Source organism: Myxine glutinosa, chromosome 8 (assembly GCF_964187855.1).
Source record: "Myxine glutinosa chromosome 8, kmMyxGlut1.1, whole genome shotgun sequence".
NCBI classification, from domain to species: domain Eukaryota; kingdom Metazoa; phylum Chordata; class Myxini; order Myxiniformes; family Myxinidae; genus Myxine; species Myxine glutinosa.
In genome coordinates, this window is record NC_136268.1 from 8,492,160 (window position 1) to 8,513,814 (window position 21,655).

The 21,655-nt window shown below is 37.1% G+C and overlaps 1 protein-coding gene across 13 annotated transcripts in view; it reads left to right on the forward strand.

The window, feature by feature from the left end:
- Positions 1 to 21,655, forward strand: part of ADK (adenosine kinase) — a 171,840-nt gene that overhangs the window by 31,124 nt on the left and 119,061 nt on the right. For all 13 annotated transcript variants that reach the window (XM_078782890.1, XM_078782888.1, XM_078782895.1 and 10 more), the window contains 2 exons: positions 1,363 to 1,437; positions 2,673 to 2,726. In XM_078782890.1, coding sequence (XP_078639016.1) covers positions 1,363 to 1,437; positions 2,673 to 2,726 — 129 coding nt within the window. The remainder of the gene's footprint in view (positions 1 to 1,362; positions 1,438 to 2,672; positions 2,727 to 21,655) is intronic.

Below are 21,655 nucleotides of genomic sequence, written 5' to 3' on the forward strand. Positions count from 1 at the left end.
CAAATTTCTCTCCAATACTTTAGCTTTACTTTAAAATTTAAATCCAATATGTCTATACCGTGGAAAGGTGTATTTTGTGTCCATGCCAGATGGGTACAACTTCATGTAAAAACAGCTGATTTGAAACGGTCATTGCCCTCTTCCAGCATGCAAAGCAACCCTGGAATTCCATGCACGTTGGTTTATACGTTGATTACTTTCTGCCAACTATACCCAGTGATTGTGCCATAAAAACGTTTTATGCCCCGTCAGGTGTTTGTTTGTCTGCACAGAATAAATATGATTTTTCTCTGCAACCGTTGGTCCGATTGACGGGAAATTTTCACCATAGGTGCAACTCCACCTGTAGGATTTTTAAAATGATAATTATGACGTTATAGGTCATGTGGTTCGGCCGCCATCTTGAAAACCGAAAAACTTTGCACCTTTATATCTCCGAAAGTGCTGAATAGAAAAAATTGAGACATGGCTCATTGTAAAGAATTCTCCATGGGGAATAAAATATGTTAATGATGGCATAGGTGCCTCCATTATGACATCATAATTCAACAAGTACAAAACTTCATCCAATCAAGATGAAATTTCTTGAGCATAATCTAGGAATAAATTGGTGGAGAATTTTTTTTAAATGATGACGTCATCGGGCACATAGTTCAGCCGCCATATTTATTTTAACACAAAAGCCTTAAAAACCACTGAAAACACATCCTGGTGAGGGTCTGCAATCTCCTATTGCTCTTTCTTGTTTGCAAATGTTTCAGGGTTCTGTAATCCCTCAGAACTACCTTGAACACTGCCTCACCACTCCCAATCTCTCAATCCATTCTTCTATTTTACATACTAATAATACTCTCCCTCTCCCACCGGGAGAAAAATATGGTGTCAGTACCCCCACCATGCTCGAGGTCCTGCTTCTTTCCTTAACTGACAGATGGACGAGTCTCCTTTTGGTAATAACACGTTCCCTTCGGGAGCGGAAACATGTGTCGATACCCGCTTCCTCTGGCAGGGTCAGGGGTTAAAGCACTTGCTCTATTTTCCATTTACAGGTGAAAACCGCAACTCATCTTCCCATTCTTGCCCAGGAGTGAGGGGTGGGGGGAAGTGACTGGAGGGAGGGAGTGAGGGGGGAATCTTTTGTACCCATGACTTGACCATGGGTACCCTGAGGATATGTGCACAATTTGGTGTGGATCGGCCCAGCCATTTTGGATTCTGTAATTGGACAGACACACGCACACACGCATGCACATGCCTTATTTTAGTGTGATTACCTGGTCTCTCTACATGAATCAGCTTTTTGCTTTATTCAAGTCTGAGTAGATGGTTTTTGATTATTCTATGTCTGACAATTATTTGCAGGAAGAACGTGCTGTTTGGATTGGGAAACCCACTCCTCGACATTTCTGCAGCGGTGAACGAGGTGTTCCTGAAAAAGTACCGTCCTTTACACTCTATTATCAACTCAGTGATTTCCTTTTGTTCATTGATTATTTTGTCTCCATTCTGCATTGGTTAAAGCTTGAGGCTCTTGTATTTATCATTATTATTATTATTATTATTATTATTACAGAAAATGCTATATCTGAAAATGGCAAAGGATAAAACTACCTTTGAGCGTTACATTATTGGATGCATTCCTGTTGAAAGCTCACCATTCATGGAACCTGATTTGGATATTTCTTGTACAGGGTGATTCACATACGACGTACTATTTTGTTTTTGAATAACTGTGTTGTGTGAACCGATTTACTTGTAATTTGCAGCACTTATAGACAAATGTTCCCCATTTATTATGTGAAAATTTCATTTAAAAATAATTGATACAAATTTTGTTATTGGTCTCGATATGGTCTTTTATAACATTTTCCCGTCTTATTTCAGGCGGTGTATGACTGACCATGCCGCGATAAAAAAAAAAATCTCGGCAATTTCCCGTATGTGACGACACGTGAACGAAGCTATGCTCCTCTCTCCACATTATTGTGACGACGTATAAATTAAATATTTCATCGTGACGATTGTCATCAAATGGACGAATTTTTAATATATCTCGGCATTTTCCCATCTGTTATTTCAGGCGGTGTATGACTGACCATGCCGCGATTTAAACAAAATATATATATCTCGGCATTTTCCCGTCTGTTATTTCGGGCGGTGTATGACTGACCATGCCGCGATAAAAAAAAAAAAATCTCAATGGACTTGAAGTTACAGGCCTTTGAGAATTCATTTCGTTCTATAAAGGGCAACTTTCATCGGAATTTCTTCCCGTTTTTTTTCAACCGAGTCTAAAACTATGTTAGCGACTGTGAAAAATGAAATGATATATCGAATTTGATTTGAAATAAAACTGTGTGAGAGAGGAAGACACCACGGGCCTACAAAACAGGCCTCAAAGCGAGTTAATAAAATAGTGGATATTTGTTTATATGAAGCCTCTCCCACAATGGGTGGAGCTATGGTTCCCAGAATGGGTGGAGCTTTGAGGTTTTGTCTTCTCTGCAAGAAGAAGAACAAGAAGAACAAGAACAACAACAGAGGGCACTCTATGACCAGCGTCTTGCGACGCGGCTAAAAATGTTTTTTTATTCACTACCATTTATTTCTCTGTCCTTGCTTTGTCATTCCCATAATTCCCCGCTGCTGCCTCCCTGTGCTCACCTTTTCAGATATGGCCTCAAGGCTGATGACCAGATTCTGGCAGGTGATGAACACAAGGATATGTGAGTAAGGGATGGGGATGGATGAGAGTTTGATTTATTTGGAAGGCATGATTGTTGAGAATAAGAGGAACTAGCACCACAACACCCACCTGTGAAGGGTTTGATCAAAAGACAGTATGTCATGCTTCACAAACATATATGTGTCTATCTGAGTCTCGACGAGGATGTAAATCGAAGTGAAAACAAGGAAAAAAGATCTTTTATAACACGTTATTGTTGCTGTTGCAGACAGCTGTGGTTGATTACTTTCAGAAGGATTTTTCTATTACTTTCAGAAGTATTACTATAAATAGCTGAAGTACCCATGGGGGAGGGGGAAGAAGAGGGGCAAGGGGTAAGTAGAGGAAGGAGACGGTACACATTCACATCGAGAATTTACGCCCAACCCCACTCCCCTCCCCCCACAAACACACCGTGCCCACCCACACCCTTGCGGGAGGCCGCGGTCAGATAGCCTATGTTGCTCCCCACACAAAGTTGCATTTGTACCCAGAGTTTGGAGATTGTAACTTGGAAGATGTGGCTGTGCATAGAACACAAAGATATAAAGATATACACTACCGGTCAAAAGTTTTATAACACCTCAATATTTCCAGTTTTTATCGAAATTTAAGCAATTGAAGTCCAGTGAATAACCTGAAATGGTACAAAGGTAAGCAGTAACTGCTCGAGGTTAAAAAAAAAAAGTTTAGGTTGGCAAAAATGTAAATTGCAGTTATATTGTAAAAAAAAAAAAGGCCTTCTTCAGGGAACAAGTAATGGGTTAACAACTTACAGCTGTTCTGCAGCAATGTAAGTAAATTAAGCCTTGAAAGTTGATGCAAACAATTCCTACAGGTGTCCCAACCTCTGCTGATTACTTGATTACAAACCCCCTGTCTTGTATAAAAGCAGTATTGGAACAGACTGTTATTACACCCTCCGAAGCATTATTTGGACAATATTGCACTGCAGGAAGTAGTATATTGCTATTATAATGGCGAGAAAAAGGCAATTAACAAAGGAAGACAGACAGACCATTTTAACCCTTAAAAGTGTAGGTCTTTCCTTTAGAGAAATTGCAAAGAAAGCCAAGGTGTCAGTGAGTACAGTTTCCTACACCATCAAAAGGCACTTGGAAACTGGAGGAAACTCTGACGGGAAGAGGTCTGGCAGAACCAAAGCCACAACAGAATCAGAAGACAAGTTTCTGAGAGTCAACAGTTTGCGTGATAGGCGGCTCACAGGACACCAGCTTCAAGCACAGCTTAACACTGCTCGAAGTAAGCAAGTCTCAGTTTCAACTGTGAAGAGAAGACTTCGAGCTGCAGGTTTGACAGGTCGAGTGGAGGTAAGAAAGCCATTGCGGAGATGGCTAAATAAGAAAAAGAGGCTTGCCTGGGCCATGAAGCACCACCAGTGGACGACTGAAGACTGGAAGAAGGTCTTATGGACCGATGAATCAAAATTTTAAATCTTTGGTTCATCACGCAAGGTTTTTGTGCGCCGTCGAGTAGGCGAAAGGATGGTTCCTCAGTGTGTGACACCAACTGTCAAACATGGAGGAGGAAGCGTGATGGTCTGGGGCTCTTTTGCTGGATCCAGAGTCGGCGACTTGCACAGAGTGACTGGCACCCTGAACCAAAAGGGCTACCACAGCATTTTGCAACACCATGCAATACGCTCTGGTATACGCCAAGGTGGGCAGGGGTTCATCCTACAGCAAGATAATGACCCTAAACACACCTCCAGGCTATGTCAAAACTACCTTCGGGAAAAAGAACAAGACGGTAGGCTTCAAATCATGGAATGGCCAGCACAGTCTCCAGACTTAAACCCCATCGAGCTGGTTTGGGATGAACTTGGACAGAAGGGTGAAAGCAAAGCAACCGACACGTGCAACACATTTGTGGGAACTTCTGCAACAGTGTTGGGAAGAACTTCCCGAACAATATTTGATTACCATTGTAGAAAGAATGGCACGAGTGTGTTCGGCGGTTATATCTGCAAAAGGTGGCTACTTTTCTGAGTCAAAAATGTAAGTTAAATTTTGTTAAACAAAATGATTCCATGATTTCTTTTTTATTTCCAATTGTTTATTTGTTCTATGCTTAATTTCAAGTACGTTGAGACATTAAACTGCGTAAATTTCATTAAAAACTGGAAAAATAGAGGTGTTCTAAAACTTTTGACAGGATATAGATATTTATCTTTTATAGGTATAGATATAGATAAAAACCACCGTTTAGAGGCCATTTTTCCCCGCAAAGCGGGGGTTGGCCTTTTTCGGGGCTGGGGGTTGTCTTTTACACTGGCCGATTTCCCCCAGTCCTGGAAATTACACGCTCCTTTGCGGTATAGATCTAGATAGATATAGCTATAGATAGATATACCAGGTATAGATATAGATAGATATAGCTATTTGCCTTTTATCGGTATAGATATAGATAGGTATAGATATTAGGCTTTTATCAGTAGTGTAAAGTGGGGTGGCTTTGAACACTTGTTACAAGGTTCATTCGGATGATTTTTTTTACCCCAAAAAAATAATCCGAATGAACCTTGTAACAATTGTTCAAAGTCACCCCCACTTTACGGTATAGATATAGATACACAACAACAACAACAACAGGCATTTTAAAGGCCATTTTCCCTGCTAGAGTGGGGGGTAGCCTTGCAGGCCCCATGACAATCTTTTCCATTTTGCCCTATTTTCTGCATCTTTCCTTGTTAACCCCCTTGCCCGCATTTCTTCTTCCACCATCTTTAGCCAAGTCTTTCTCGGCCTTCCCCATCCTCTACTTCCTTCTACATTCATTTTCATCACTCTTCTCAACCAGACACTTTCATCCTTCCTCAACACATGACCAAACCATCCCAAACTGTTTCTCTTTATAGCATCCAGCACAGGCTCTATTCCCATCATCTTTCGCAATTCATCATTTGTCTTCCTCTCTCTCAACAATACTCCACACATCCACCAAACCATTCGCATTTCCACCCTTTCCAGCCTTCGTTGCTGCTCTACATTCATTACCCATGTCTCGCTCCCATAAATCATAACACTTCTCACACATGCAGCATACACCTTTCCCTTCAGCTTCAACGACACTCCCCTCCTCGTCAGCACGCCACTCAGTTCCCAAAACTTCTTCCATGCACATCTCACTCCAGCAACCGTTGCTGAGTCCGATCCACCTTCTCCATTCAGCATGTATCCAAGGTAGCAAAATGTTTTCACACCTTCCAGCTTCACGCCGTCTCCAAGATCCAATTCAACATTTCCTCCATCTGCAGCTCCCTCTGTGCACACCTTACACTTGAATGTAGCTGCCACACTGGTTAATGACCCTCTCAGACCACTACATTTTTGATGAACCCACTCGGCGCACATTGTACATTGAATGGAGTTCACTCCGACACCCTTCCTGCACACAGTACAGGCCACTTCCCAGTTCTTTCCACCTCACCACATGCTTTACCCCTTGCCATCACCTTAGTTTTCTCCGATATTCACCTTCAGACCTTTTGTCTCCATACATTCGTTCCACTTGTTCATATTTTCCTTCAGTCCATCCATACTTTCCGCAATCAACACCAGATCCCCTCCTTTACATTCCGAGCCAGCACCTCTATCACAGCTACAAATAGTAGTAGATTTCGTACCGACCCCTGATGCACTCCCACCTTCACCTCAAACTCACCACTGTTGCCGTCCTTCGTCCTTACAGCTGTGCGCGCGCTCTCTCGTACATTGCCATCACTACTCTGATCAACCATTCCTCCACTCCTAACTTCCTCAATGCCCATGTCACTACTTCACGTGGAACCCTATCGAATGCTTTCTCCAGATCAACAAACCCAAGAAACAACTTCTTCCTCTTCTCCATGTACTTCTCCTGCAACTGCCTTCCAATAAAAAGCACGTCTGTCGTTCCTCTTCTTGGCATAAATCCAAACTGCATTTCATCGATCTTCACTTTCTTCCTTATCCTCCTCTCCAACACCCTTTCCAATACCTTCATTCCATGCTCAAATAACTTTATCGCTCGATACGAGCCACACTCCAGAGGGTCACCTTTCCCCTTGTATAGAGGGACGAGGGTACTCAGTTCCCAATTCCCTGGAATGCGGCCTTCTTTCACCACCAGATTACAGATCTCTGTCATTCTCTTCACTTCCCCAACTTCCCACTCTGCCTTTTATAGATATAGATATAAATGGATATCGATATTTGCCTTTAATATGTGTCAATATAGATAGATCTTTGCCTTTTATAGGTATAGATATAAATATTTGCCTTTTGTAGAAATAGAGATATATTGTTGCGGATCCGGGGGTCGGTGCTCCCCTTACCAAGGGGGGGTTTAATCCCCTTGTCTTTTACACTGGCCGATTTCCCCCAGTCCTGGAAATTACACACTCCTTTGCGGGGTGAGATTGGCCATGGTGATTGGTCAATGGATTCCCAGATACCTATGCCAATCCCTCCGCAAAGCAGGGATATAATTCCCTGCTCGGACCCGGACAAGATGGAAATTGCCGAGTGGTTTTAGCAATCCGAGGTCCGAGCCGTTAGCGCTTGACTAACCCGATTCTGAGCGGTTCCTATATCGTGCCACAGGTATTCAATTGGGAAAAGACTAAAGCGACCGGATGGAGAGGAAACCAAAAGTAAGGGAAGAACACATGTTTATTAACTATGTACAATACTAAAGAGGAAACGAAAGGGAATGTACAGTGAAGAAGAAGAAGCAGATACACAGGGCAAACCTTATACAGTCTTATATTATCACACCCAGGACAGAACAAACACACTTACACGAAAGGATGGAATGGCAGGGATGGTGGGAAGGAAGAGAAGGGTCCAGACCGATGGTAGGCGTCGAGGTTCGGGCAGGTGGTTCAGCGTTGAGGTCCGGCTCCAGGGTCACGCTCCACTCCGGTCCACGTTTCACCCTGGATCCACGCTTCGGTTCGTGGCGAAACCCGGCAGGCAGCGCGATTAATATTGTCGCGGTAGCGGACCGACCCTCTCTCTCTCTCTCTTCGACTTGCCTCTAGTAGCTCGACTCTGTCACTCTCCTTCGGTCCGACCTACTCATCTGCTGAAGTCGTTTTCCCGGGCACATCTCTTGCCTCACGACATCTCCACGCTCTGCACCGACTTCGCAAGCAGTCCCACACGGCCGCTTATATTGGCCACTCGCGTATTAAGCCGCTTGCCTTTAGGATACGCCCATCGGTGAGCTTGCCTCGGCCCTGATTGGTCGTGAGCGCTCACCGGTCTGTCCCTTGATGGTGCGTTGATGGGCCACGCCTTCGTTCCTGGCGCTCCTCCCCCTTCTCCAACTCGGCCGCGTGGCTTATGGCGGCTGGCAGCGAACAACCAAAAGGCAGCAAACGCTGCTGGCAAAGGCGCGCCATACAATTTGGAGAGGGTAAAAAAAAAAAATAACCACCTTTAGAGGCCATTTTTCCCCGCAAAGCGGGGGTTGGCCTTTTTCCGGGACCGTGGTTGTTGTTGTTTTTCGGTCCCCTTTTTGAAGCAATGTTTTACGGCCGGATGCCTTTCCTGACGCCAACCCTTTTTGCCGCCTTTAACGACAAGCAGGGAATTACCAGTGAGCTGGTACTCAATTTGCCGACCTCGGAAGGATGACAGGCTGAGTCAACCCCCCTGGCGTTAATTCAGCGATCGACCGGGATTCGAACCCAGGATCCTAGGATCCTAAGCCGGCACCCTAGCCGCTAGCCCAACACCAGGGAGAGGGTAAAGCCGCAAAATGAATAGGATGGGAATTTGAGAAGGGGCTAGGTTATTTGATTAATACAACGCAGAGTCAAACTATTGGGAACAGATCCTTAACTAGAACACATACTAATGAGATATCTAAAGAGGTTTCTATGTGTCCTACGTGTTGCTCATGGCCTATCTAGGGTGCGACCTTTGACCTTTACACAAAAATGGGAATATTTACAGGGGATTATTTATAAGGGATTATTACAAATATTTACAAAGTGGAGGGTTCTCAAAACCGCAACAATATAGATATTTGCCTTTTATTGGTATATAGATATAGATATTTGCCTTTTAAAGGAATATATATATATAAGTAGGTGATAAATGTTGCTTCTGGGACACCTCCGTTTAACATGGGAAATCCCTATCTAATGTCATTTACCCCCCTGTTTTAAAAAAAATCATAAACACCTCTATTTCTCCCTCTATGAACCTATAATCCTTCTCGCCTTATGAACCTATAATCCTTCTCGCCTTATGAACCTATAATCCTTCTCACCTTATGAACCTATAATCCTTCTCGCCTTATGAACCTATGATTTTCTTCCTTTATGAACCTATAATCCTTCTAGCCTTATGAACCTATGATCATTCTCACTTCCATGTAAATTTTACCCTATTCCCCCCACTACCCCCTTAATGTAGTTCCTTAGACCACTCTGCTAATGAGCCTATAAATATATTATCTCTTTCTAACTTTTTTAAGAGTTCCATTCTCCTATAGAACTCATCCCCATCAAGTATATTTATAAAGTATACAGGTTCCTTAACCTTTTGTTGTGAAAGTATAAAGTGGTATGTTTCACGGAGGGTTCTTGTTTGACCTCCTCCTCTCCCACATACCATTTTAAAATTATAATATTTATTATCCGATTGATAACCATTAATGTTCTCACTCCACTCTAATATATTTTTCTTCCCGCCCTCCATTACCCCACTTAACAAATGAATACGTTTATCCGTCTTGAGAACCTTCTGACCAGTGATTCGCTCAACCTCTTGAATCTGATATTTTTCACATTCGTTATGTTTTCCATTTATATACCAAGGTTGATTACACCTCCACTCTTTAGTCTGGTTGATACTTGGTTCTATCATTTATATAATAGTAAAAAAGGTGGCGGTAGCCCGTTAAAATCCCTAACCCCCCTTTTTAACTTATCACTTATATATATATATATCTTATATACTTATATAACCATAAGGGAGACGATCAATTCCATTTTCTAAAATAAACCTCTTATCATCAAAAGCCCCCAATGCTTTCTTATGTGTGGGCGGGGTCTGTGTGGGTGTGGTCTGTGTGGGTGTGGTCTGTGTGGGTGGGGTCTGTGTGGGTGGGGTTTGTGGGTGGGGTCTGTGTGGGTGTGGCTTATGATTTTTTTTTTTTTTTTTTTTTTTTTTTTTTTTTTTTTTTTTTTTTTTTTTTTTTTTTTTTTTTTTATTACTACTAATTAAATTAGCTAATCTGGGTGGATGAAAGTATGGATGGTTGTTGTTTAATGAATTATCAGTTTTGTTTTTTGTAATTCTTGTGAGTAAAATGAACCCAAGATTTCTTCCCAATTCATATCATATAATTTGTAAGTCCAAGGCATAGTATCCATTACATCAACGATTTTGAATAATTCATTAGTCCATCTCTTTGTATAACCTTTCTCAAAATGACTTTTCCATCTGTATATTCTTACAATATCACCAACTTTGAACTTCGGTTTTCTCAAATTAATCTCCTTTTCATATTCTAATTTTGTAAATGTTTCTGATGGTTTTGATTTTGTTGATGAATGAACTGTATTATTGTAATTATCTACAATATCCTGAATAAAATACACCCATTTTTGGGAACCGAGTTGTGTGAATTTTTTATATAATTTCTCTTTTAAAGTACGATTAAAACGCTCAATAACAACTGCTTTTCCTTCATTAAAGGTGCTGTATAATTTAATACCCTCCCCCTTAAGAAATTTCATAAATATTTTGTTATAGAACTCTGTTCCCTCATCGGTCCACAGTTTCTTTGGTTTTCTTTTACTTTTATTAAATATCTGTTGGAAGGCTAACTTCAGAGTATAACCTCTCTTGTTTTTCAAAGGAACAACCCAAGCAAATCTACTCCTCAAATCAATAACGGTTAAAGCATACTTGTATCCCTTATCATTTTTTAGTTCGATTAAATCAGCGGACCATATGTGGTCGGTGTATTTAGAATAAACTTTCCTTCTTTTAAACTTTGTGATTATAGGTTTATGTAATTCATCAGCCAAAAGCTCCTCAGTCTTGATGACATCATGAGAGCCTAATAGTTTTTTGAGGGTGAATAACCAAGGCCAAGTTTCAATTTAGCATTTATCAAATTTCTCACAATAAACCTATCAACTTTCTCTCTCAACGTTGGATTTTGTATCAAAGACAAATTATACAACATTTCTCTGTCGGCTTTATGTTTTTCAGTCAATGTAGTGGTTTTCCCATAAGCAATATCATGCTTCATACACACTTCATCAACCCTATTTGTAGGTTTAGACCAAGGTTTAGGATTGTCAGCCTCATCTAATCTTTTATCCAAGTTTGTTCCTGGGCCACAGAAAGAATACCCTGGAAGGTGTAATTCCCCTGGAATTCCAGTTGTTGTAAATTTGCTACCTGACAAAAACTTTTGTATGTCTCCTCCACTTTTAGGAGAGATGAATTGACACTTTTTAGAACCACACACTTGACATATTCCTTTTTGATAAACTCTATTATTTTTAGCTTTAACATAAGAGATATTTTTAGATTTAGTTTTCTTTTTACATTTGAGACAATAACTCATATTTATTTATGAGAAAAAGTTCTACATAGTGCCAAAACCTTTTTGGTTTTCAACATATACATTTCTATCTTGATTTTTAAAACATAAAGAATCCTTAGAAATGACTTCACTCTCTCCTCCATTTATTTACAAATAAAACTAACTAAAGTCAATAACACCAACATCATCAACTATATGTTGTATATCTGCGCTCTGAATTCATTATAGCAAATTTAAAAACCAATAAGTTCGGAAGAGTCATTAATTCTTTATTTTCCTCTTCAGTGCGTTGAGATTTATTTATTTGTCGTAATACCTTCAATCTTTCATTAATCTCAGGAATGGTCATATTTTTATATTTTTCCTCCCTCTCCTCCTCCTCCTTTTTCTCCCTTTCCTCCCTCTCCTCCTTCTCCTTTTTCTCCCTTTCATCCTTCTCCTCCTTCTCCTTTTCCTCCCTCTCCTCCTTCTCCCTTTCCCCCTTCTCCTCCTTCTCTCTTTCCTCCTTCTCTTCTTCAACTCCTTCCTCCTTCTCTTCTTCAACTCCTTCCTCATCCCTTGCTACCCTTGAGTTTGAACCCCAAAGAATATTATACATATACTCATCTGGATTTTGAGATATTCTTGTATCTATAATTATTTTTCTCATAATAGGATACCAATAAGATTTGTTGACGATTTCTAAAAGAGTTTTATATTTCATAACTTTGAGAAGTTCATTTTTATTTAATATTTTAAACAAGTCTCTATTTGTGGGTTTAACAATATCAGTATAAGGCCAGTTTTTAATGACAAAATTCCCATGTATATGCTCCAAATCATAAGGTATGTAATACCGAGCACCCTTTTCTTGTAGGTATCCTTGAATACAAAAATTATAATTCTCTTGTAGTCTTCTTCCTGCCATTTATGTATCAGAAATATATGTGAGATTAATATTATGACAGGTAATACCACCCCATCTTCCCACTACCAAATCGGTTTGTATTCCTCGGCTTTCTATCCTTATCTCATTACCTTCCTTCTTTGTCATGCGAACCATCGCTATACTATCATATATTTTTCTTTTCTTAAAATCACGTATTTGTTGTTTGCTAATTGTACTTCCACATAAATCCTTATCTTCACCAAGTGGATAATATTCTTCTTTACGAGACTGATTTAAATCATGTAGGTCTTCTATGTTTATTGAAAAAGACCAATTATACCCTAAATCAGACATATCATACCCCCATTTATTAATTCGCATATTAACTAAATGTCCTTCTTTATAAAATTCAATTGTAAGCAGGTAGTTAAATTCAATGAGGAAAGGTGTATGGTCAGTATAACCAGGTGTTGTGGTTGTAAATTTTACTTGTTTAACAAAACGTGCTGTTTTCTTTAAAAATATATATTGTGATAAATCACTTAATCTAATTAAGTCATTCGCATCTGTAGGGTTTGGATAATTGATTAATTTATAAGTATTCTTCATATTAATATTTTTACTTACACTATATTTTTGTCGTTCAGCCTGTGCCTTTGTATAATAATTTGATAAATCAATATCCTGAGAGGATTTTCCAAAGATAGAACCATCTTTTCCAACATAAGTCATTTATATTAGATTAAAAATGATATCATAAAAATTTTCATTATTGTTGAGTTTAAATAATACATATAAACATAATTGACCACAACATTTAGAATTAATTTCTTGAACTTGAAATGTTTGATAAACACCATTCTGTAAGAATTGTATTACTTCAACAGGTGGTGGCATACCATAACTATCAAAATAATATTTATCCTGACTATTATGAATACAAACCCAATGAGAACCATTCTGTGTGTCTAAATTCATAATAATATTCTTTGTATTCTTATTTATATGTATTAATTCATCTCTCATACAAATAACCACATTATCAATTTTTAGTGTTTTACAATACTTAGCGAGTTCTATATTTGACGTTGTATTCTTTCCAAATTGTTTAAACCATTTATCCATTTATTTATGAGAAAGATACAATCCATTACCCCGTTTAGTTAGTTTAACACCCGCTTGAGCGATAGAGGAAAGCATATCTCCAACTAACAATCTAGCTTTATCAGGTAGACTTTCAAGTTTTTGAGCAAAATCTACAATTACACCACTTCCACTAATTTGTTTCTCCAACTCCTTGTTATGTCTTTCCAATTCTTTTTGAGCTTTTAGTTGTGCCTTCCTTTCGTTAGCAGTTTTTATCGCTGCTGAAATACCACCAGTCAATGCTCCCGCCGCACTTAAACCAGCAAATAAAGGAATTAGAAATGGGAGAAATCCTCCTCTTGACTTGTCTATTGAATATTTCTTTAACATAGGTTTTGTCATTTTAATTTTAAGTGATCCAACATCATTTAGTGTTTTCACCTGCTCTCTTGTGAGTAAAACATCAATTCTTACAGCTCCTTTTCTTTGAAATGTATTAACATTAATAATACAAGGCTTTTGATTTTGAATACAAGATGTTAATTTATCAAGATTGATTTGATTAACATATACCCCTACCATTTATTTATGAGAAAAAACCTATGTGATATTAATCATAACACCATTATCTGTATTAATCTGTAATTCTGTTTCCTCCAAAAGCAAACAATAAGCATCAACTTCTTCATTCTCTCCTCTTTCAATGTATAGAGAAGTATCCACTCTATTAGACTTTATAGTTTCCTTTTGAGAACTCAGGTCAATTGTGTAGATTGTATAAAGTTTTTGAAACGCAACCATATCCAAAATAGGTTCATTATTACCGTTGCTTTCACACACCTTTTGGTAAGACTTGTAGGCTTCCGCATAATCATTTTTTTCCCAATCAATTTCCAATCTATCTCGCGGATAAAATGTCCCATCAAGAGAAACCCGAAGTTGTTTCACCTTAGCATTATCACTCAGGGCATTATTCTTATTAGTACCGTCCTCTCCATCTGGTTTCTTAAAAATGAGCCATAGGTATCGTGGCTTTCCTTCAAGAACACCCAAATTCCAAGTGTAGGTAGTGTGTTCCAGTTTAACGTGTTGACATCTTCTTTTAAGGTATGATACATTTAGCGGTTTCTTTGAGTTAAGTCTTCTATTTAACATCTCTTCCGTTTTAAGATTAGGAGTATATTCACTAATATACCAACACAAATCATTAATAACAAATTTATTATTGTCGCCAAAAGCATTTTCAACCCCAAAAAGCAACCTATTTACATTATCATTCCTTTGTAGTTGAAATCTAATTTTAAGCCCATACAAAACTTTATCATAATCACAAAATCCAAATATACCTTTCAGAGGTACTGCTACCGTAAAACTATTCTCTGCTTTTGCGTCATCATTATACATTGACTTCCTTTGACTATAACCAGGGTCTGCGTTTGTTCCTGTTGACATATCAGGAATAAAACCTTCAACAGCTCCCTTACCCATTCTATCACTAAACGAATATAGTGTAAATTTCATCATTTCAGATGTAGCAGAGACATAATCAACCGCTTCAACCTCTTGTGTTCCAATATACAGGCGGACACTGTCAAACATTTTCCAGAAGAAATCATTTACGAGTGTAGCATTAGTATTATTCGCAGCCTTAGTGAATTTAAATTTACACAGCAAGAAACTATCAGCTATATTCAAGTAAGTTTGTTGATTATTTATTTCAAAACTTTTTGTTCCGTTTGAATTCCAGTCTGTTCCTGTTATAGCATTTACCTTAAAATAGTCTTCCTTTTTAGTGGAGTTTGAAATGATAATCGTATCATCCAAATCATAGATACTATCAATCGCTTCCATACTTGTATTTATATAGCATTAAAATTGTTGAAACCCTGACCCAAGTATTTTAATGATTTTTTGTCGTTCTTGTGAAGATAGTTGAGTTTTACCTTTTTTAATTTCTTTGATTGCTTGTAATTTATGAGACTCCTTTTGAGCATCTTTTATACTCTTTATAGCACCCGCAACTGAGCCCACGGCAGAAGCAGTTGAACCAATTAGGTCTTTATGTTTAAGGATGGTTGAACCAATACCCATTAGAGTATCAATTATCCCATCTCCTTTATTTCTAAATTGATGTCCCACACCCCGTTGTCTCTTTGGTTTATAGTATCCTCTCCCAAGAAACATACCTTCACCCTTATAGTATGGTGAAAGGAACATCCCATCCCCTGTAATTATTTTATATTTTCCCAACTCGTGTTTTCTCACAATAACCATTATTTATTTATTGAAAAACTTCACGTAGGTGAATTCTGATGGATATAATTTCATCATTAAAGGATATCATACGATTATCTTGGTCGGTTATCCTAAAATTTACTCTGTATATGGTTTTTCCTGACACAGGTAAATAGACAAGATTTTTTGGTTCCATATTAAATTTATAACCAATCGGGGTTGAGTATGCGCTGAATGAAAATATTGTATTTGTTCTTATTCCATCGTTATAAGCACCATCAATCAAATCACAATGAATTAATACTGAATTTATACCGGAGGATATTTGAATGACATTATCACTGTAAGACGTCCCGTTAGTTTCAACCTTTTTTGAAGAGAAACCCAATAGCTCTCTAAACGATTTTTCAATGGTGAAATCAACTTTATAATTATTTTTAAGTTTAATAGTTGATTTTGAAGTGTGTTTTTGAATATCTATTACAATATTTTTTGGTTCATCACCTTTTTCTTTCATAAGGCGAGAGACTTCTGAAGATATTTGAGAAATCTCGTAAGCACCGGGTGAAACGGTTATAGTTTTATATCCACTTCCTGGATTATAACTAAACTTGTTGTTTTTCTCTGTGATATTAAACAAGGTATTATAAGTCTCCATTGACAACAAAGAAGCCTCATATTCTTTTTTGGGGTCAAGTTGTAGTGGGTAAGGGAATGAAGCTGTGTAATCACTCGTTGTGAAATTAAAACTAAGAATTGTGCTTCTCATCTTATTTAATATCTAATAAAATATCTTTGTATTGACATTTATTAATTATTTTCATATTCATCAACTGATCTAAAATGGCGGATGCTTCATTAAAACAATTGTTGTTTCCAGCCTTCTTACTACCTAACAACAATAATAACCTATTAACTAATTGTGATGGGTCATTTGGAAGAAAACTAACACCCGAACCAAGCTTACTTAAAGCATCAATAATATGTTTCTCCTTCTCATTCTTCTTACTTTTACCAGCAACAGAAACTCCATAATCAAGTGTGTTTAGCAACTCAATATACTCTCTATCTTCCTCTCTTTCCATTTCAAGCGGTTCATCAAAATAAGGTGAATTAGAATGTCCATCTTTTGTTAGAAGAAACATTAATCTTGGGGTTAATTCAACATTTGGTTGGTCAGAACTTAAGAACACCAATTTATCATTAAATATCAATAACTTTTCTTTCACAAGATGGAACTGTGCTGGTTCTTCTGTTGGAATGAGACCTGCTCTGGTTTTTGAACCCTTCAAATATTCATTGTTTTGAAGAGCTTCTACAATATAATTGGAAAGTTTATTTACCTTCTCAAGATGCCGAAATAATCCTTCATCATCATATTCTAATTCTCCAAGTTCTTGCTCTGTCATTTGACTAAAATCTTTGAGCATTTGAAATTTTTTTGGAGTAAATTCTACCATGGGAACTGTAGGTGAAATCGTTTGTTGAGTTTTTAAAAGTGGTTTAAAAAATTTCTCTTGTTTTCTTTCAAAGGCTTCTTCACCAGTTAGTTTCTGTCTCCTTTTCTTCTTTATGTCTTCCTGTTGCTTTACAACTTTTGAAAGCAACTCTTGATGTTCTTTAAACTTTCTTACTCTTTCTTCGGTATTCATTTTCTGTATTTATTTATTGAAAAATATCATTTAGTATCTCATCTTGTTTCACAACAATATATTTATATTTTCCGATCGTGTGTTTCATATTATTTTCAAATTCCTTCTTACTACGTAATGTAGAACAATTATCTCTCCAAAAATTATTTGTATCTATTGAATTTAACTTAAATAAAATAAAAGTATTAGCATTGTTTCTTATTGAGCGCCGAGGGAGTTGAAAATATGACTGACTAAGATAAATACAATTACAAGAAGAATGTCTCCCTCTTGTATAGTAGCTATCCATTACTGTTTGGTTTCTCTCATTAACACAATCATCAAAGATAACGAGGTTCTTTTTTGATTTATCTAAATCTTGAGGTGAAGGTATATCATCCGTATTATCACTGAGAATACAAGTTATGGGTTTTAGTTTTGATTTTGATTTCTGTGTATCACAAAATAATTGTATTATATCATCAATATTATAATCATTTAGTTTGTTTTGAAGTTTAAATAAACCGATAATGTCTTCCTTTTTAAGACCCGCATTAAAACCCTGTGAGAGTAGTTGATACTCAGGTTGAAAACTTGACTTTGTAAAAATTATTAAATTATCATAATCTAAAAAATTAGGACTAAGGAGCATCTTTAAAAGTAAACAGGTTTTTCCACATCCGCTTGAACCGACTATTAGACATCTCAATGAATTTGGAAGATTTTTATGGTTATTAAATTTTATCTTATTTTCCCAAACAGGTAAAAAATCATTCATTTATATATTTGGAAAACAAGTCATCTAACTTTTTTTGAGTTTTTTGAGAAACTCTATATTTTATCCTGAGTTCAGGTTTAATTTCAAAATAATCCATTATTTTGTTTATATAGTATCTTGTATTAACATTTCCATTAAAATTATTTTGAATAATAAATATCATTAAACCCTTATACATTTCCTCAATACAAATAGTCTCTTCCCTTGTAAGAAATGGTGTATTATCCCCATAATACTTAACATTCATCTCTCTTATTAATCTTGTAAAGTAATTCATTTTTGGTTCTAATTTAAAAGAGTTATATATTTTTCTATATTTTTTATTATCATTAATTAGAAGATAATCACAGAAAATACATTGTTTATATGCTTCTGATTCTGTATTAAGCCCCACTCTACCACAAGCCGGACAATTCTCTAATTTATCATATGGAGAGTCTGGAAATTCTAAATATCCTTCAGAATTTATCATATTTATATAGTAAAATTATACTTAAAACAAAGTGCCTTTTTTAGAGGCTTTTTTAAAGATGAAACTGTGCTTAAAGTAAAACACCTTTGAGCTTTTCAACTCGTTTTATGTATATAACTTTACTTAAACTAAACGCAAATTTATTAGCTAATAAATACAATGTTTCAAAACACAAAAGACAAATTTCAATCAATCTCTACTTCGGTGGAAGATATAGAAAAATATGTCAAAGATGTTAAATTGAACAAAGATAAATATGGAAATTTTTGGATTAAACCCATAATGGAGAATAACATGTGTCCTTTTATTAAATTTACAGGACAAGCTATGTTAATTAATAACTCTATTAAAGTAAATTTGACAAAAGTTTCTCCACTACTACTAACAATTTACTCAAAGCTTGAAAAGATCATTGATAAAGAAGCTTTGAAAATGAATGATAAAACCATCAACGATTCTAGAGGAAACATTTGTATATTCTTTAATAGACCCAAAGATGTGGGTGAAATTAATAATATGAATATTAGTGGTGAACTATCATTCCGTACTCTGATTATTAGAGATTATTTGAAAATAACATTTAATGTAAAAAATATTGTGGTTATTAGTTCTAATGAAAGAAAATATATAGATATTGATGGAAGTTTAATGGTATGTAAATGAGTGATATTAACAGTCAATACTCTGAGGGTTATTATACTGAGAGTCTAGGATCTGAAGATAGTTATGATACTAATAGTTTGTGTTCAAATGATAGTTATGAGAGTAGCTTTATTGATGACTCAGATAGTGAAATTGAAATTGATGAACTAGAGTATCTAAACTTTCTGGCTAATACATAGACGCTTTACTTTAAGTAAAGTTATATACATAAAACGTGTTGAAAAGCTCAAAGGTGCTATTTTCTGGCTTTCTGGGCCCTGTGCTATTTCTGGTCTTTATCAATGACCTCTCCGACTCTCTGGAAAATCCTCTCTATCTCTTTGCTGATGACTCCACTATCTGCCGCTCCATTCCTCATCCCTCAGATCGGCAGTCTGCAGCCTCCTCACTCTCTGCAGACCTGGACAAAATCACAGACTGGTCAAACAAGTGGAACATGTCTTTCAATCCTGACAAATCTCACACTCTTACAATGTCTCTCCGAAAGGACCGACTGGACAACCCTCCCATCTACTTTCTCAACAATCCTCTCCAAGAAGTTCTGTCGCTCAAGCTTTTGGGTCTCACTATCTGCCATGATCTTTCTTGGGAAAACCCCATTTCCAAGCTCGCCTCCAAAGCCAGTCGCCGACTGGGCATCCTCCGTCGTGCGAAGTCCTTCCTTGGCACACCTGAGCTCCTCACCACATACAAGGCTTTCATCCGCAGCTCAATGGAATACTGTTCCCCCCTCTGGGCTGGTGCTCCTGCCTCACACCTTGCTCGGCTTCACGCTGTTGAGGCCAAAGCTTTCAGAATCATTGGAATCTCCTGCGATGTAGTCAACTCCGAGGGCCTTTCACTCACTCACCGCAGGCAGGTTGGTGGTCTTTCTGTCTTCTACCGACTCCTCTCTGGCCTTGCTCCCCCAGAGAGGAGTTGGTTTGTCTTTTTTGTGATTATTGTTAGCTCTTTCACGAGCCTCGATCTTGTATACAAAAAAAAAAAAAAAAAAAAAAAAAAAAAAAAAAAAAAAAAAAAAAAAAAAAAAAAAAAAAAAAAAAAAAAAAAAAAAAAAAAAAAAAAAAAAAAAAAAAAAAAAAAAAAAAAAAAAAAAAAAAAAAAAAAAAAAAAAAAAAAAAAGTGTTTTACTTTAAGTAAAGTTATATACATAAAACGAGTTGAAAAGCTCAAAGGTGTTTTACTTTAAGTAAAGTTATATGCATAAAACGAGTTGAAAAGCTCAAAGGTGTTTTACTTTAAGTAAAGTTATATACATAAAACGAGTTGAAAAGCTCAAAGGTGTTTTACTTTAAGTAAAGTTATATACATAAAACGAGTTGAAAAGCTCAAAGGTGTTTTACTTTAAGTAAAGTTATATACATAAAACGAGTTGAAAAGCTCAAAGGTGTTTTACTTTAAGTAAAGTTATATACATAAAACGAGTTGAAAAGCTCAAAGGTATTTTACTTTAAGTAAAGTTATATACATAAAACGAGTTGAAAAACTCAAAGGTGTTTTACTTTAAGTAAAGTTATCTATCTATAATTCCAGCAATCTCTGTGTGTCTGTCTGTGTGTCTGTGTGTCTGTGACCGCTGTTTCTCGACAACCACGGGTCCGATATACTTGAAACTTGCCAGGTATATTGCTGGGGACCCGAGGATGTGCCTTTTCAAGGTTTGTAATTAATCGGACAAGTACCTACCGAGCTATGTCCAAAAAACGCTTCAACCAATCAGAGAGCAGCGAGCTATCACGTGTGCCGAACCGTTAATGCAATGCAAGCGTTAATGCGTTAATGCAAGGCTTTTCTTTTTTTCCCTCTTCTCTTTCTACTTTTCCTTGCGATTAAATTGCAAACAGCCAAAATACGTTGGCGCTAATTGAATAATTGGCCATTAACACTAAAATAATCGTAACTGCGATATGCCAACTTCCGGACAGTGCAGCCTTCCATGTTGTTGTTGTTTGCAGCAGCTGTTTGCAGCAAGGCAAGGCTTTTCTTTTTTTCCCTCTTCTCTTTCTACTTTTCCTTGCGATTAAATTGCAAAAAGCCAAAATACGTTGGCGATAATTGAATAAATGGGCATTAATAGATAGATAGATAGATATGCGATATGCGAACTTCCGGACAGTGTGCGCGTTACGAGCTGACCGCCATTACGGTACGTAATTCGATTTCTTATGCGCATTATTTCTCCCAATTCAGTCAGAGCGAAGGGCGGAAGCGAAGAGCGTTGTTATTTTTTGTTTACGGGCGTACGGGCGGGGTAGAGCGTACGGGTAGCGTTTTTTTTTTTTTTTGGCAAGGAACGGGCACCCACGTACGGGCAATGCCCTAGTATACATAAAACGAGTTGAAAAGCTCAAAGGTGTTTACTTTAAGCACAGTTTCATCTTTTAAAAAGCCTCTAAAAAAGGCACTTTGTTTTAAGTATAATTTTACTATATAAATAAATATGATCAAAGCAACGTATTGCGATGTTTGTGAACAAGAATATAAACAATACAAAAGACACCTTAAAACTAACAAACACACATTTAATCTACTTCACCTACTATCTCCTATTCAGAAGGAAACAAAACACTGTTCTGCATGTAATAAAAATATCCTCAAGAAAGGCTTCGAAATACATCTT